General features: G+C 54.1%; 1 protein-coding gene across 6 annotated transcripts; it reads right to left on the minus strand.

The window, feature by feature from the left end:
* Positions 1-226: 226 nt before the first annotated feature.
* Positions 227-16658, minus strand: CAMKK2 (calcium/calmodulin dependent protein kinase kinase 2). Of its 6 annotated transcripts, none has more exons than XM_054844238.1 (18): positions 16521-16658; positions 11344-11471; positions 10424-10910; positions 9623-9670; positions 9152-9205; positions 8935-8986; positions 8709-8842; positions 8016-8052; positions 7167-7188; positions 6824-6912; positions 6382-6581; positions 6238-6291; positions 5684-5757; positions 5070-5157; positions 4728-4823; positions 4045-4173; positions 1988-2088; positions 227-1619 (listed from the first exon to the last, which is right to left on the minus strand). In XM_054844238.1, the coding sequence occupies exons 3-18, from the start codon at positions 10859-10861 to the stop codon at positions 1544-1546; spliced, it is 1692 nt and encodes a 563-aa protein (XP_054700213.1). In that variant the 5' UTR covers positions 10862-10910; positions 11344-11471; positions 16521-16658; the 3' UTR covers positions 227-1543. The 6 variants fall into 6 exon arrangements, 5 of the variants coding, with proteins under 5 accessions (XP_054700213.1, XP_054700211.1, XP_054700214.1 ...); XM_054844236.1 differs by lacking the exon at positions 16521-16658 and adding an exon at positions 15877-16079; XM_054844239.1 differs by lacking the exon at positions 16521-16658 and adding an exon at positions 15877-16078 and having other exon boundaries at positions 227-1616.
* Positions 16659-18161: the final 1503 nt, after the last annotated feature.

Raw genomic sequence — 18161 nt, forward strand, 5'->3', positions numbered from 1 at the left:
CCCCCTCTTTCATTTTAAATGCCTCGTTCAAGGTCCCCCGACCACATCAGACTGAGAAGAGGTCAGACCTCCCCCCCCCAGTCCCACGCTCCAGCCAGAGCTGTACTTACCGTCACCCTGCCTCTTCTCCAGCTCACCCCCACTCTGCCGTCCTCCAGCTTTGTCCGAGCACGGAGAACACGGGAAAGTGAGTCCGGACATCAGAGTGTCTCCCACCACATGATAGATTTCTTTTTTTTTTTTTTTTTTTCTTTTACAAGCACCACAAAACAATCAGAGTTATCTGACTGAAGGTGAAAGAGCTCTTCATAAGGAACAATCCATGAATTAGGTATACACTTAATTTACTAACAAGCCTCTGATCCACAGGCATTCACAAATTACTGGTAATGAATTTGCAAAAAATACATAGCATTGGCCCCAAAATCCAGATTAAGAGTTTGGAAAACAAAAGTTTCTTTGAAAATTACTAGCTAGTCTAAGTATTTTATTAAGATCTTAAATTCTAAGCAAGCCCTAAGTCTATACTTAAAAAATAGCATAAGTTGTATTATTTTTAGTTGTAGTAAACCATGTAATGTACATGGAAGTGAAGGATTTTACCCTGAATTTTATATTTAATAATATATCTACCTAGATCAAGTAAAAGATTTAGAAACAAACTGTTGTTAGTGCTTCCTCTGCTGTTCAAAACAAACATTCAGCTAAACACCACCTTTCACTCATAGGTCTGCAGCAAAAATAGTTCAGACTGAACTTAAGCCCTTAAATACCTTTTCCTTTCATACACCGAATACTCAACTTACCAAGTCCCAGTCACACCAAGACCTTAGGAAAGGCGTTAATTACCTTCGGAGGTGATTAACCTCACTTTCTGAACGTCCCAAAGATGCTGTTTAATGCAACTTGGCTCACAAAGGTAGGCATTCTTTAAAAAGCTGAGAAGGTGGGTTTTTGCTTTGTTCCCATGCAGTTAAAAAGGTGTCAATTAAAAACAAACCAGAACAACGAGAAATAGATGCAACAACATTTCCGGTAGGTCGTGAACTCTCAAAGTGCGCACGTGTAGTTTTACGGTTGTGTATGCCACTTGGCAAAAGCTTCACCCTTCTGCGTGTGCCCACCGACTGAGCGATGGGCATACAACACCCCTGGGACGCTGGCGTTAGTCCCCAGAAATTATTTGGCATTAAAACCAGGTAAAAGCAGTTCCAAATGAATTTTTGTTCGACTGCTTTTTTTTTTTTTTTTTTTTGCAAAGCACTCTTGCTGCTCAACACGATAGCTCACCTCTCTGCTATCAGCCAGCACCTTTCCCACAAGAAGTCAGCAGTCCAAGCGATCGGAGATGGTCAATGTCTATGACAAGTAGTCGGATGTCTTATAACATGCTGCTATGTAAGCTCTACATCCAGCATCATACTGAAATAGCGCCATGTCATGCTGTGTTTGGTGTAGGCTCTGTTAATATCGCTCATCCTCAGCTGCACACTTTAATAACGTGCCCCGGACCGAGTTGCTCAACAGAACCACAAAGTCATGTTCACGAAAGAAGTTCCTCCTCTCCCACGTTGGGCAAGTCGTTGCATTTCAGATTATCTTCGCTGCCTTGTTTCCTGCTTTAAAAGGAAATAAAACACTTGCTTAGCGACTCAGAAAAAGGCAAAGCAGACAATGAGACACCAGCATCTGCCCCTTCCCCGCCACAGGACCCTTGGGACCCCCAGCTCCCCTGCAACAGGCTGGGACCACCATTAAAAGATGATTTTCAGCCCATCGGAGGGGCAGGATATGCCATGTCACAAAAACCATCCCACAAAGTGGTTACAGGTCAGACAGAAGGTGCGTTAACGTCCCAGTCGTGGCCCCACATGAAAGATTCAAAGCCCAACACCTCGAATTCTCCTCCTGTGCTTTGCAGTGATTTCCAGAGCACAAGACAAGCTGCAAATGTCCTTTCGGGCCGAGGCGAGGCGACGACACTTACGGCAGCAGGTTCCCGGGGGCAGACAACGACCGCTCCTCCCTCCTGCTCCCCTCGAATGGGTTCCCAAAGGATCGCTTCCGGATCATCGTTTTAACCAAGATCTGCAAGATCAGATTGGAGTTCATCAGGGATGCTACCGCTTTCCTTTCATTCAAGAGCAACAGGAACGTCCAACCCGCATGCCCAAGTAATTAAGAAAACTAGTGAAAACAAGTCAAAGTTCTCTCTTTAAAAAAAAAAACAAAACCCCACAAAACCAAAACCAGAAGGAACCACATTTACAAGTCTCCGGCTGCTTAATACAGGGGCTGCATCCTCATCTGAAGCCCACAGTGCAACAACTGAACACGGAGATGAGAGCCACACCAGGTGTGAGATGCTGGAAAGGAGAGCAGAGCCAAGTGTGGGAAGATTTTCTCATCCCAGAAGTAGGTTTTGCGGATCACTGCATGCAGTACCTGCAAACCCCCAGTTCCCCGCAGTTACCTGGCAGAAGAATTCACTGGAATGGGAGAGGGGAAGGAAGGAACCAGCACAATTTTGCCTTAATATTTACCAAAACCAAGCTGGAAAATCGGCCGTTTGTCTAACTTTGGCTGCAAAACACAAAGTTACCCAGCGTCAGCTGCAATCGCAGGCTGCTGGGAACAGGGCAAATGTCGGGGCTCTTCCCAGGCGTCCCCCAACTTATTTTGCTGGTAGGAGAAGAGAACAACATGAGCAGCCCTGGACCCTGCCTCGGCATGTGCATCCCACTCTGGAAACCCCTGGCTTCATTTTATATTGCTTCTTATCCCCCTGGGCCTTATTTATCTGCTCACCAGAGTGCACCAAGAGCCTTTACACATCCCAAACGTGCACGCTAGCAGGGTCCCGCGGGGGAAGGCCTTTTACGCGAGAGTCGAAGCCGCGTGAATCTCATACGCGAGCATTAACACTTGCAGTTAGATGCACAAAGATCGGGCACTGGAGGGTAATTTTGAAGAACAAATGCAAATGGGAAAATACAAGATCTGCCTGGAGGCGGTGCGTTATTTAAGAGGCAAGAGTTGCAGTAAAAGCTCATTTGCCCTGAGCTGTGCTAAACACATCTGGATTTTCAACGGGGCCAGGAGCACTGAGCCATCCTCCGCTGCATCGCAACAAGTGACCTCCAAACAGGAGAAAGGGGGAAAACCCCTTATTAATGGTGATCTCTTTAGAGCAAGAGCTGCTTTTTCAGCTTGAGCAGCGCGAGGTACATTTGCATATTAACGTATCTGCGGTTAAAGAGACTTCTGCAAGGTACCAAAGTGGGAGAGAGCTCCAGAAACGGAGCCAGATGTGGGCACAGCCATGAGACGGAAAAGGGGCTTCAAAGGGAGACTTACACCTAAAAAAAAAAATTGCAGCCTGGGTGTCTACAGGCAGATAACGCTGTGCCAGGGAACTGCGAATGGTCGCTCGCTGTTTCTCCTAGCTTAAGGGCTAGCAGGCACCCAAAAAAATCATTAGGTTCAAAACCCAAAAGGATTTTTCCCACACAGGGCAGGGTTACATCATGGTTACCACCACCACAGTGGGTTGCAGAGAATAAAAATATGAGCTTGAAAAGAGATGAGATGAAATCACCAAGAATAGCTCCAGGCGGGGGCTGGCGCACACTGTGGCCCAGATAAAATCTCCGTCCCGGGAAGCTCCTGCAGCTCCTACGGCTGGACGGGCAGAGCAGGGCAGGAGCTCCTCATACCTGGCCAAAACACCCACTCCTGGCCGTGGGCAGGTCCTGGGCCAGACACCCTTTCACCCTGAGCTCAAGCATGGAGACCAGCAAAGCGCTGATGGGTCCCTTTGGGACCGCTCTGAAATATCTCCCCGCACCACGGGGTACGGCCACCTCCAGCAAGGTGCTGAGACCCCGTCTCACAGCACTTGTTTCCAAGAGCAGGGAGGTCTTTGCTGTAATCCTGCCCAAAGCTTTTGCCATTCAGCATCAACCTGCGGCTGCTGGGGACCGCCCCAGGAGGCAGCATGGAGCCCCGTGTGCGCCCGCTGACTGTCGTCTCCCTCGCACTCACCACAGTGGCCAGGCTGGGGATGTGCTTGACTGAATTCTCCACCTCCTCCTCCGTCACCTCGATGAGGGTGCAGTTCTCATCCTCCGTGGGCAGCAGCTCCGCTCCGTTCTTGGTGACCCAAGGGTGCAACTTCAATTAATAACACAGCCTGTCAGGAACGATTTCCTCTTTTTCGTAACTCAAACAACACAAGCCTGGCAAACGCATCTCCTCGCCCAAGCTACGGCCCCTACGTGCTCCTGAAATACCAAGGAGCAGGGGAGAGACGTGCCAGCTCACCGGTGAGCCAGCTCACCCTGGCGTTGCTGGGAACGGCTCAGCCCAGAGCAGAAAATGCTGCAGCACGGCTCAGCCGGGCCAGCGCTGGCCCCATCTACACAACCCAGCAATAACCTTGGTGACCTACAGCACTGAGCATCTTGGTGGGTTTTAGGGAAGAAGACCTGTTTTCAGTCTCATCTTATGGATGAGACAGTGCCACGAGGCAGGAGCGATTTATTCCAGACTGTACGTATGAGCAGCGGTGATGGGGAGACCCACTGAGCCCTAGTCTTGGACCTGAATAAATCCATGAGAGAAGGCAGAAACCCCTTTTTCTTCTTGCCCACACACCTGGCGTCTTGGGCGGCTGCAGGAGGAGCACGAAATGGTTCAGCAATTCCCCCGCAATCCTTTCCCCCTACCTTAGTCTCCATTTTCTCAGCTTCTCGCCCCTTCCAGGCTCCCGCAGGGGCAGAGGACCAGAAATCTCCTGCGAAAGGCTGTTGCACAGTACTTTCCTGGTAGCAGAGGAAATACTGTACTCAGGGGATTTCCTTTTGCCTGTGACTTCTGTAGGCACCAAAGGTCCCAAAGCTGAGGAGGTCCCGGAACAAGGGAAGGAGCTGGGACTTACCTGCCCAGGGGCCCTGGGCACAGGGGGAAGACCTAGCCTGGCACGATCAAACTGACTCCCAAAAAAAGCCAAGCAAGGAGAACCCAACAGAAGTGAAGCCACAGCCAACACCAGGGGGTTGGGTTGGTACCTTGATTTCTGGGACCGAAATCCTAGATTCAGGATTTTTATCCAGCATCCGTGTAATCAAATCCTTCAAGAAGTCTGTAACTTCTGGCCTGGGGAAAGGAGAGGGGAGAGATGAAATGGGGGAGGGGGTGGATGCTGCCCCCCCCCAGCGCCAGCCGCCGTGGGCCTTCCCAGGCGGATCGGGGCTGGACCCCAGCCCTGGCAGGGATGCAGCTCCGGGTACTCGTGCACCCAGCTGCCGCATGGCCCTTCCTCCCCAAACCCCCCAGGGAAGCAAAATATCCCCTTTTTGGGCAATCCGAAGCATGATCCCGCATGTACGGGGCTGGGAGAGCCCGACACTGACCCCACTCGGGGTAAACCCAACAGGCAGCGACGGCAAAGGTTAATTCGTGCCCTCAGATGCCTCTGCAACTTCAATTGCTCCTTCTTCAGCCACTGCAGACCAGGCGATGTTGCCTTCACGATTAAGGCAAAGGACGTTTTCCAGGGCCGAGGGCCAACGGAAGGGCTCAGAGCCCGAGTTTTGCAAAACCACCCAGGCAGCACCCAAAAACAGCTCAAAAAGAGCTTTAAAATAAGGGCTGAGGGTTGGGGGGTTTTTGTGGTACTTACTGGTCTGGGAACTCCAGTGTTTGGGTCTTGATTTTATTGTGTAAACTCAGGATCCTTTCATCCATAAAAGGGCACTACCGTGAAGAAAAAGAGCAAAGAGAAAAGCAAAAGCCTCTGTTGAGAAGTGGCAGTGGGACGGCGAGTCGAGCATCGGGATCTCGCAGGGTTCGAAGGAGAGCAAGGAGCCCATTAAAGGGAAATACCGGAAGGTTTCCTGTTATATCAAAGTCTTCTTTCAAAAGTAATGAAAATAACATTTGACTAAAAATGACCAGTTTACTACAACAGCTCCTTTCCTAAAAAAATCTGGCCAGGCACAGAGATTTCCCCCCGGGGAAAAAAGGGAAGCAGGCCTTTTTTGGCTGCACCCATCCCGGGGACAGGCAGAAGGTTCCCATTTCCACCCGCACATCCCCATCTCCCCTCGGCAATACCCGACTGCTCAAACCGGGGGGCAGGGTACAAATCCCAGCGCGTACCCAACACGTGGGAGGCACAAACCAACCCCCCCCCCGCCCAAACCACTGACAGCGCTGAAAAATCCATCTCATTACCTGCCCAAACACAAAGCAGTACAGCGTGATCCCCATGGCCCAGACGTCCAAAGCCTGTGGAGAGGAGAAAGCACAGTTAGATCTGCAACGGACAGCGTGCGCAAGGAAGATTATTCCAAAAACCCTTAAATAGCTATTAAATACCTTTCCAGAGAAGATTTTCCTGGTTTCTGAGAGTGTCTCCGGTGCCATGAAAGCAGGGGTGCCCACCGTGTTGGTTAAGAGGGCATCGGTTCCCTTGAACTCGTTGCTCACTCCAAAATCAGCGATCTTGACGTGCCCGTCTTCCCCCACGAGGAGGTTGGAAGGTTTAATATCCCGGTGGATTATCTTCTGATAGTGCACTGCAGCCAAAGGAAAAAGCAGCGATTCAGCAGCAGGACCGGTCTGCAGCAAAGTTGCCACAAAGCCCCCGCGCAGGCTGTAAGCCTTTCCACTAACCACCGCCAGCCCCAGCTTCAAAAAAAACCCCTGTGCGGTAGCACGAGCCACCAGAAATGGCACCGTACACCAGCCGAAAGTCCAGCCCCAGGTATTTAGAAAAAAAAAAAAAATAAGAAATCCCATCCTTTTTGTACACACTCACAGTATTCAATGCCCTTGATCAGATCCTGGAAGTAGAACCGAGCCTGGTCCTCGCTGAGAGGTTTCAGGGTTGGGATTTCCATCACGGGGCTGCAAAGGCAACAGAGAACGGAGCTCGTTCCCCGTCCGGAGGCACTGAAACGGGTCTCGCAGGCTTTGCCACCAGCCAGCACAGCACCCGGCCCCAAACGGGGGTGCACACAACTGCAACCGAGTTGGGGAGCTGCTATCCAAACCCATAGGAAAGCCACCATGAACCTGCCCATCGCCTCAGGTGGCCGAGCTGTGCAAACCCGTCTCACGTTCGTGCTTTGCTAGGTTGAAATCTGGAATTCAATACTCACCCTTGCTTCACCAGTTCAAACACTGAAACACAAAAGAGAAGGTGGTTACTGATCCCTAACAGGTTAGAGCTCCTGCGAGCACAGCCCCAGCACAAAAGCAATTATTTTGATGACAAAAATTATGAAAACAATATAGTTTTTTTTAAAAAAAGGAGATTCTATCTTATGCAAGGTACACACTGGTTTGAACGCTTCTGTCTTCAATTAAGGGAATGCTGCCAACTACTTTCTTAACGCTGCAGCTTCAGCATCATGGAACACCCTCCACGTGGCACCCTGAAACCCCCAGTTTGCCTGCAAGACCAAGGCCAAGTCCATGCGCTGAGCAAAGCTTTGCGCCGGGCCATGAAGGCATCACACGCTCCTCCGCTAGTACCGGCTGAACATAAATGATGGAAAAGAAACGCCTCCTCCAAAAGCGTGTGGATTTACATCGACCAAACCACTGCAGTCAGCAAGACAGGTTGGGAAGCGGCTCGTTTGCACCGTGGATTCCAACACGTGCCTCGTTCCTGAAGCCAGAGAAATAAAGCTACTTTCTAGCAGCCCACCTTCAAAGCCGAGAACATAAATGCTGGGGCCTCTCATGGCAAAGCATGCCCTGATGTTGAATTAAAGCCTACAAAGTGCTACAAAGCAACTCCTGTCTCCTTTCTGAACCCAGACTGGATCCCGTTGGCTCCGACCATTAGAGGGGATTTGCTCCTCCAGCACATCCAGGCCATACCTACTCCGGAGGAGAGACCCAACCCCGCATGCGGCCACCCCGAAACACGGGGGGAATCCTTTTCCCAACAAATCCCAATGCCCCTGACACCCCACGAGCGCCGCAGGGCGGCGGGCAGTTACCCATGTACAGGTGGTCCTCGCTGGGGTCATCCAGTACCTGCCGAAAGAAGCGGAAAGGAAGATAAACAGCACCAAAATCCCCTTGCAAATTAAACACTGTGATTTTTTTTTTTTTTTTATTTAGCGGCCATCTCAATTCTGCACCATCTGCACCATTAGCACGGTCTGCTAATCTGCGAGCTTCTGCCCACAAGGGGTGGGTAAAAAAAAAAAGAGGCCAGAGATATAGCTGTACTTCAAGGAAGTAAATATTTAAAACACACAGGAAGCATCATCTGACTCGTGAGCCAAATAAATTCCAGCCTGCACATCCTTAATTCTCAATTTTTGGACTGTTTCATACAGTCAGTGGGTGGAGGGCAGGGCGGCTGCACCGCAGAACCCGCAGAAACACCAGTTCCTCCCCAAAACCCATCTGAGCACTTGTTTCCTCCAAGGAATCAACATTTTTCTGCATTTCCCTTTTTTGGGCAAGGAAGAAAAAAATACCCTCCTCTTCTGGGAGGTGGGAATAAAAAACCCCCTTTTAAATCAGGGAAAACACGAGTGTCCGGTAGGCAGGACCTGCCGTGGCCATCCCAGCCCCTCTGCGGTCGCTCCCCTCCGCCGAAGCCAACGTGGAGCCCATCCCCGCAGCGTCCAGGCTCCTTCACGCTCGGGGTGGGTTTCGGGAAGGGGTCGGCTGACTCTTACCTCCACCAGCTTCACCACGTTGGGGTGATCCAGCTTCTTCAGGATGGCGATCTCCTGGTAGACCTGTTCGATGGGCCCTTTGGGCTGCAGGCAGCCCTCGGAGGCAGCTTTGGCCCCACGGGGCGGCGGGCGACCTGCGGGAAAGGCAAAGACGGGGTGTCCGGTTGGGAACGAGCCCCCGGGGTCCCCAGGTCACCTCCCACCCTAAAGCTTTTGTGCCACTTACGGGGAAAGCCTGCCTGTCTCATCAGCTTCTTTTTGGAGAGAACCTTCATTGCCTGCAAGAAGGGAAAAAAACGTGGGATTTGGGGCAAATCAAGGATAAAACGGGGCCGGTGGGATGGGGCCGGCACGGATCCGGGCAGGGAGTCAGCGGAGGGGATCCGTCCCCGTCCCCCATCCCACCCTCCCGGCTGCGGGCTCTGGGGACATGCGCTACTCACATAGTAGGTGTTATCGTCCTCATTGTAGGCCAGCTTCACCACCCCGTAGGAGCCCTAGAGCGGGGCACAGCCATGGGGGGACTGGTTAGGGACAGTCCAAAAAAACCCACAGCACCAAACCGGGCTCTGGGCTCCTCCGCAAACCCGGCCCCACCGGGATCACGGAGCTGGCGGGCGATGCTGGGGGTAGTGGGACACACGGGCCGGCATCGCACCACCAGCAAAGAAAAAGCTTCAGACGCCCCATTTCTTGGGAGGGAGGGGGAATGGGGAAAATGAATTATAATTTTTTAAAAATATGCAATTCAACTGGCACCACCCAGGAGAGACTGGCATTGCGGCGAGGAGCTGGCCAAGTTGCCGTGGTGAACGGCTGAAATTGCCATCTCACCGGCTCGACAGCAAAACCGAGCTCGGCGCTCGCCCGCCCCAAATCCCCCCCGTCCCACCCCAAACCCGGCCAATATTCACCTTCCCGATCTCATCCTTCAGCTTGTACTGGTTGAGCTGCACACAGTCCTGCGGGGAGAGGGGGGGGGAGTGTGGTACCGACACGGAGCCGTTAAACCGCTCGCATTTGCTCTTCTCCTTTCAAATCTCCAGCAAAACTTTCTCTGCAAACTCACGCGCTGTACCGCTCTGCCCGGGCACCCGCTCGGGGCTGGGCACCTTTGATTCACGAGCCAGAAACGCCAGCCGCCCGGCCACGCATCGGCGTGTTTATAGACGGCTAATTGCAAACGTTAACGGCCGGGCAGGCAATATTGTCTGCTCACGTGGAACGAGCGCACGACAGGCGGGTGGCGGTGAGGATCAGCAGTCGGGAGAGCCCCGGAGGGTTTAACGCTGGCGACCCGCCGCCGAGTATTTTTATTTCTCACGGGCAAAGCAGCTGCTTCCTGCCTGTTTTCTGTCAGTGCTGGCAGGCTGGGGGCAGGCAGGGCCGTTTTCTCTTTAGGTCTCAACGAGCCTCTCTTTTTTTTCTTTTTTTATTTTTAAGGGAGAGAAAAAGAAAATCGCAGCACGCCACCAGCTCCCCCGAAACGCAGCCGTCAGAGCCGGCAGCATCTACAGAAGGCACGAAACGTGGCGAGACCCTGGGTCCCACCGCCCCGAGAGCTGTCCCCACATACAAGGATGGACCGGGATGTCTCACCGCCTCCCGCCGTGCATCTGCAGACATGTTTTATCCCAAAAAAAACAAAGCGAGAAGCAATGCCACAGGGACGGGGGGGCAGGAGAACCGTGGGAGCAGCAATGACTCCCCCTCACCTGGAGTCCCGTGATGGACACGCGGTTCGACTCCACCGTCGGCCGCCGCGGCAGCCGTGGGGAGGAGTGTGGGGACGTCACTGGAGAGTAGGGGAGGGATGGGTAGATGAAGCGTTCGTTGGCACCGTTGCCGGTCCCGGGCGAGCGGGCAGGCTGCGACCGCTCCTGCAGGGAGAGCTTTCGGCCGGAGAGGTGCAGCTTCGCCCTCGGCTCCCGGCCGTCCCCAAAACCCTCGCCGCCGGATGCGTTCATCTCCTCCTCCTCGTTCATGCTCCCCGTTGCGTCGTACTCAGTCACCACGATGAGCGAGGCCATGCCGGGGCAGCGGGGGCTCAGCGACGGGGGGTCCCGCAGTGCCCCGGGCGCTCGGCAGCCGCAGCCTGGGTCACGGCAGAGGGGCCACAGGGTGGGCGAGCTGCCGGGGACGCATGATGGCATGGTGCGACCGACGGCCTCATCCCGGCCACGCTGCGACGGGGAGGTGTGCCTGCAAACACAGGGCGGCTCAGCCGGGCTCCCCCGGAAAGCGGGATTTCCTCCTGCCGGTCGTTACTCTGCAGATTAATTTATCCATCCCACAGGGGATGGATGGTAAAGCCGAGGGCAGCGGCGCAGGATGGTGCTGGGGCCGTGCACCCGCTCCATCATGGGGCAGACCCAGGCAGGGGCCGGCCTCAGCTCCAAGGCTGCTCCTCCCACCCCCTTTATTTAAGCCCCTCCAGGGAGTAACAACCCCACCGTCGCCGCTACAGAAATACTCCCACGGGGTATTTTGCAGGGGCAGGATCGGGCCCCGCACTATGCTGGCATAAATACCGCTCGGCTCCTCGCTCTGCTGCTCAGTCCCACGGTCGGAGAGGGCACATCTCTGCCAAACACCCCCCGAATGAAGCGGTTCATGGGCACGGGGACCTGCTTACCAAGCGTGGGGTGCAGGATCAGCCCCCCCCGGCTCACTGCCTCCTCCCGCAGCCCGTCACTGCCAGCGATTCCTCTTCCTCGCCCCGGGTTCCCTATGGCCTTCTGTGCAAAAATCAGGTTCCTGAACCTTGGCATAAATGAGAAACAATTCTGTTAGCAACAAATAATTTAAATATATATATATAAAAAATTAAATAATAATTTTAAAAGGGGAGAAAACAGTGTCATTCGCACATGCCAGGCACCCCGCAGCAGCCGGGGCAGTTCAATGGTTGGTTGGTTGTAAACCACCACTTTTTCCTGCTGCGACGCCGGTGCTGGTTTTAATTTCTAGGTTAACGAGTTGCCGCAAAAGCAAGCGGGGGAAAAAAAAATTTTCCCGAAACAAACAGCCCAGAAGCGGGAACAAGGTTTGAGGCATTTTTCTGCCTGGTTCCCACACCTCAGCGAGGCGGCTGGATAAAATTAGCTCCGCTCATCTCCATTGAAGTTTCCGTGATGCACCCGCAGCACAACCACTCTGAATCAGCCCAGCAGAAATTACGGGTCAAGTACAGAAATCAAATTGTCTCCCCCTTCCTCGAGGCTTTACAATGGCCTAATTGCTGTTTTCAACACCGATCTATAAACCGGAGCTTTTTTGCCTTAGCAGGGTCGGCTCGGAGCGAAAGCTGACCCGGTGCCGCTTGCTGCTTTGAGGTGCGGAGAAACGCAGGGGATGCGAAGGCTATAAATAAGCCGACGAACAGCAACAAGGACAAACTATTTCAGAAACGCCGCGGTTCGCAGGGCTGAATCCGCTCCTGGCTGGGGCTTTGCTGGGCAAGAGAGCCGGGAGCCGCCAGCCGAGCCGAGCCAAGCTGGGGCTCCGCATCTCAGGCGTTGTGGCTGCAAAATTCCCCCCTCCCCTTCCCGGTGCTGCTGGCGGCCACGACGGCGTGTTTTAATGCACTCCCCAAATGGATTAAAATAAACAGGCAGCCCCCCCCCCCCTTTCCCTTATTCAGCCCAAACCTGCAGGGATGAATCTCAAGGCCAGTTGCCATTTGCCTGGCTTTGCTTTGGGCACCCCGCCAGCGGGCACATATAAATAGCCGTCCCCCAAAGCCGGAGTCGATCCCAAGCGCCGTGCCCTCTACCCTCACCATGCGCCGCGGCCGCACCAAAAAAGGCAGCTCATCGGGGCGGCCCCGGGATGAGGCCACCCCAGGAGCATCGCCAGCCGTGGCACCGGTCCCCGGCGGTGGCACAGTACGGCCGGGCGTCCCGTCCTGCCCCCAGAGCATCGCCTGCACCTGAATTTCCAAGCGTTCACGCTAAACTTTGCCGGGCTAGAGCAAAATTGAGTTATGAAGTCTCCGCCACACTTGAGAGCCAAGCGTGCCCTGGCCGGCGGGAGTTAATTGGCTTGACCAGGATAAACATATCAAGGCTGATTAATTTGAGCAGGCTTCCCCAGGCTCTGTAAACAGGCTAAAAGTCATCCAAGCACTATCGTAACATCGGCTAGGGCGGAAAATCGGAGGGGTTTCTCCCTTTGCATGTGTGCAGAGGGGCCGAGCACAGGGTTTTGCAAAAATGGCCCTGTGAGATGGATACCTGCCCCGAGAGAAACCCAAAAGTGGGGTCCCGCTGCTGAACACAGCCCCACGGGCCATGGGACAACTGCTAACGATAACGCAGCCAGTTCTCCTTCATAAGCACATGGGGAGGCTGAGGAGGAGGAGGAGGAGAACAGCCGTATTGCCAGCCAGAGGGAAAACTAAAATAGCTGAAATAGGAGGAATAAACCCAAAGAGGGGAATTACAGCTTGGGGGGCTTTGGCTTCACCAACCCACCCGGGTCCTTGCTTGGGGAAAAGCAGCACATTCTGGTACAAATTCCAGCAGATCCTTATGTAAAAGCGAGCAGCACATGCCCACAAAATCCTCAGGAAATATAACAGCCTGGTGTATAGGAATGATTTATCGGCACGGCTTTTGGCTGCAATCCATATATAGCCCATAGCGGCTGCGGCAGGATTACCGAAGCAATCAGTCTCGCATCTAATTCAGCAAGGAGAGGGATATTAAAATGAAAAGAGGTCTGTGAAACCCTGGCAGCGGCTCTCCCTCTCGCTCAGCGTCCACGTGGCTTAGCGGAAACGAACGGGAGCAAAATTGGCCCCCGCAAGGGTGAAGTGATTTTTACGGGCCCCCCCCCCCTCCTGCCGCCCCAGCTTTGCTGTGAGTGTGTGGTCCCTGCCTGGTCCCTGCTGGGATGCCACCACCTCTAGATGGGAACACGCTGACCAATTTTGGGGGGCACAGAGGATGACACCTTACAGCCAGCACCGGCTGCAGATTTAAATCAGAGCGTATGGACGCATCGGCCTGTCCTTCCCTCCTTGGAGCTGTTTCTCCACCCAGGCGCAGGGTGGGCGATGGGACGGTGCCCCCGGCTCCCGCCAGCTGCCATGCGCTCACCTTCCCCCCGGCCACGCGCTTCCCTCCGGCAAGGCCAGATGCGGTGTCAGGGTCGGACCCTCCCAAGGGAGTTAAGACTTGGTGGAAGCTCTGGCAGCGACACCTCCATCCAGCCTTCCATGGGGGTCTTTGTAACAAAACTGAACGCAAACTGCCTAAACCAAGGCTGCTTTTAGTCACAGAGGATTGTCCCCCTGCTACTGCCAAGGGCCTGCGGTTAAAAGTTAACCGGGGCCAGCACGCAGGGCAGTTATCAGCTCTTGCTGGGCAGAGTCCAGTGGCTATTTTGCTTTCCCCGGTCACTGTCAGCGGTGGAAGCGCCAGTGCCAAGAGCGGTGTCATCTGCAGCAATGGGGGCATCGATCACAGTTTCCCTTCCTACAGGCGAGTGCAGACCTTGCCAGAAATATATTAGTCACTGTAGTATACAAAGACCATATGCATCCCCGCCTGACTTTTAATGGAAAAAAATTTCTCAGCAGCTTCTCTAGAAGTCAGAGGACACCCAAAATAACGAGATACTGGAAACAGGCACCCAGTGTCCATCTACGCCGCTTTGCCCAAGCAGCAAAGGTTTTCTTCACCCTTGGGGTGAACAGAACAGCCTCCTGCGCTGCCTGGCCCATCCAACAGGGTGGAAAGAATTTGGGGGAAAACATGCAAAGCTGGGCTGGTAGTATTGTAATGGCACGAAACTCAGCGGCAGGTTTCAATAGGAGTCAAAAAAACATCTTTACCATGATTTTTTTATAGTCTTGATGATACCGTCTAATACTGCTTAAGCAATATATATAATGAGCATCCCAAAACAAAAGAGTGTAAGCTCCGGACACGGCGTTGAGCTCAGGGCACCACCATCACCTTGTCCAGCACTGCCGAGCGGCTCCCGGCTCTCCTGAAAACAGCTCCAGCCCGCAATGCCCACAAGAGAGGAAACGAGAGCGGCTCTGCACTTTGTGAACACCACTTAAAAGACATTAGGGCTGAGTTGAAAGCAAAGCCTCCTCCAAATTACCTCCCCAGTCTGATAACAGCCGCCTTGCCCAGAATGGTGCTGGTCGATCACACACCCCTCGCAGTGCTCTCAAGGATGGGCTCTCGGGTTTTGTTGGCTGTTTTTCCCAAAATGAAGTGCTCATGGAGGGGCCAGGAGAGGGATGGGGCTCCTTCTCCCAGGAGAGGGGACACCTCTCCAGCTGGGGATCATGAAGGCAGCTCCAGCACGCACAGCCACCACACATCCCCTCCCCAGCGTGGTCCCCCCGGCCCTGAGGACAACCTGGTCCTGTCCCCAGGGATGGTTTCTGCTCCTTTGGCACGGCACAGCCGCACGGTCAGCCCACAGCTCCCTTGCACCAGCTTCCTGCAGCCATCCCGCCACTGCTTTTCGTCTTCACTGTTATCTTCATGCTCCTCATGCTCTGTGCCGCACACGTGGCCACAGGGCTGCGTCCCACCTCCTAACCACGCTCGGTCACTCGCAGCAACCCAACCTGTGGCTTCTCCCACTGAGACCTGTCCCCTGTACACAGTCGCTCTGCCAACTCCATCTTTTCCTGGCCTCTCGCTTGCCCCTCGACCTTAAAAATCCCCTCCTTTTCCCAGCCCCACGGCCTAACTCTCCCTGATCACCCTGCTCCGAGCCCTCGCATCCCGGAGCGGGAGCCCCACGGGGTCTGTGGGATGCCTGGTGTCGTGGGGACGGCCACCACCCCGTCACATCCCGAAGCCTGGGATGCTGCCAGCCCGTCGGGTACCACCGGCGAGTGGGAGCGGGAGCGGGATGCCTGCCGGGCCCGGGCGGCCACAGCGCGGCTCCCCGAAGCGGGCTGGGGAAATGACAGCACCGGTCCCCCGTCGCCAAAACACGAGCACAGGCCGACCGCGAGCCCCGCGGGACAGCCCCGTTTGAAGGAGATGCCGTTTTCTTGCTCGGAGGGCATCCCCGGCCCCGGCCGCCCACGCCCGCCGCCGCCGCCGGTCCCTCCGGCTTTGTCTCCGCAGCCGTGGGCGCATCCCCCGGCCGGGCCCTCCCGGCCTCCCCGCCCGCACCAGCAGCCACCGACCTGGCGGGACGCGCCGCTCCGCCGGCGGAAGGGAGCGGCCCCCGCGACCCCCGGAGCCGCCGCAGCCCCCGGAGCCGCCGCCGCGCTGCGCTGCCCGCGGGGCCAGAGCGCGGCCGCCCGGCGCCGCCTTCGCTTTCGGTTCCGCTCCGGCGGCGGCAGCGAGGGAAGGAGGGAAGGAGGGAGGGATGCAAGGAGAGAGGGAGGGAGGGAGGCCCCGCTCCGCCCCGGGGAAAGGGGAGGTTTCCCCCCGGGCAGCCGCATCCTGCCCGCCCACCCCTGGTAAGCCGTTCTTTGGGGTGGGTTTTTTTTGTTTTGTTTTGGTGCTGTGGTTTTGGGGTTGGGGTGTTTTTTTGGTTTTTTATTTTATTTTATTTTATTTTATTTCCCCCTCCGGCCGCGGGCTGAGCGGCCCCGCCTTACCTCGTAGCGCAGCCGCGGGGTGCAGCCGGGGTGCCCCGGCCGGTCCCGCTCCTCCTCCGCCGACCGCGCCGGGACGCTGCCGAGCCCCGCGGCGGGCACCCCAGAGCATCCCCAGCAGCCTCCCGCCGCTCCCGTCCCGGTGCTCAGCCGGGGCTTCCTCCCCTCTGCCCTTGTGCAAACACTGAATTTCCAGCGTGAGGTCGACTGGGTCCAAACTGGGTTACCTGCATCAGGTCCCCTGGAGCTTCACTGAACGGTTGCCCAACGCTTCTGAAATCATCACCTGAAGGGGTTTTAGAAACCAGTTGTATGGAAATGCCGCAGCAGCCACTGCCAGGCCATCGCTGCCACGGAGCACGGCTACCGCTCAGGTTGCAGCTCTGCAGTGCCGGGATGGAGGCAACACTGCCGGCACGGCCTTTAACTCCCCAGCTGGCACCAGCCCTTTGTAAACATCTCCCTGGCTTTGTCCATGCTAATTATTTGGTTTTTCTTATCAAGCACATTCCCGTCAAGCACCATTCTTGCATTGAGCTCACCTGCAGTTTTCCAATCAACTATCCATGAAGCTTCAACCTTGAGCAGATGCGAACACCAGGGCTGGCGCAAACCCTTGTCCTCATTTTGCTTTGAGACCCATTTGTGGGCACCACTTTGACATTGTAGAGCTCCCCAGAGTAGAGCCATGCTTCCACAAGAGCTTTGTGGAAAAAAAAAAGCTGCTATTTTGACCAGGATCTTGAAAGCCACTCCAGAAATCAGCTTTAGGCACTTACTATAAAATAACATGTGCTCCAAACGTTTTATGGATTGAACGCCTTGGTGCTGATTAACGGAGGTCTGACAAGGTAGTTGAGAGGAGGCAAACCACCAAAACCAGCACTCCCGTGAAGCCCACGTGGGAACCTGGGTCACTTTTCACTGTTAGAAATACAGCTGCTGTTTAAAAGTTAGGCACTGATTAACACTGCAACACTAATTAACAAGACGTGTGAACTACCACTGGACTACCCTCATCTCAGAGCTTCTCTCTTCCTGCCTTACCTGGTTTAGGCCTGGTCTTGCTTTCTGATTACTAACAATGCCATGGTTTAATCTAGCTCTTCCTGGCAGGGTATCTTCAAGTGTTCACACTAATGATGTTCAGCTTTTATATAATCCCAAGGTGCAAGGACTGGCACCCCCATCCCCAAGCTTCACCCACAAAAGGTTTACACTCACAAAGTGCAACCCCATCTGCCTTGAAATCCCACACCACAGCCAAAATTTTCTCCCAAAATGAGGATTGAATTGCTAGAAGCCAACAGCAGCGTATCAGATACTGAGTTAGTTGAGTTAGTTGTGATCTTCCTTTATTCACCCATAAAACCAGAGCAGGTAAGTCATACGCAGCGCCTGTGGGAGAACACATACAATAAAACATTTCAGCTGAGCCGGGGCTTTGGTTGAGCACTCTTTACTTTTCTCAGCTGCTCTCTGCACAAGGACACATGTAATGACGATGCCAGGACTTTGCACTGTTAGACCTTTCCAACTGAATCCCGTTTTTTTCCCTTCTGCCAGCACCATCTGTTTCTACAGAATAAACAGCGACTGTAGACAGGTTAAACACAAGGACATGTTTTAAATGAGACTCCCCATTCTATACCACTTAAAATCAGCACAAAGGAGCTTCGCCTACATTTTCCACTATTTTTTGTACCCCAGTGTTCATAAAGCCAGCATTGATTCTGAAAATGTCACTACTAAGAACAGATATTATTTTATCGTGACTGTGCTACTCCCCTCAGTGTGTTTATAATGCAGTCAAGAGAGTCTTTGCTTTTTTTTTTTCCTCCATTCAATTCTTATTCTTAATTTCAAGT

The sequence above is a fragment of the Grus americana genome, chromosome 16, assembly GCF_028858705.1.
Source record: "Grus americana isolate bGruAme1 chromosome 16, bGruAme1.mat, whole genome shotgun sequence".
NCBI lineage: Eukaryota > Metazoa > Chordata > Aves > Gruiformes > Gruidae > Grus > Grus americana.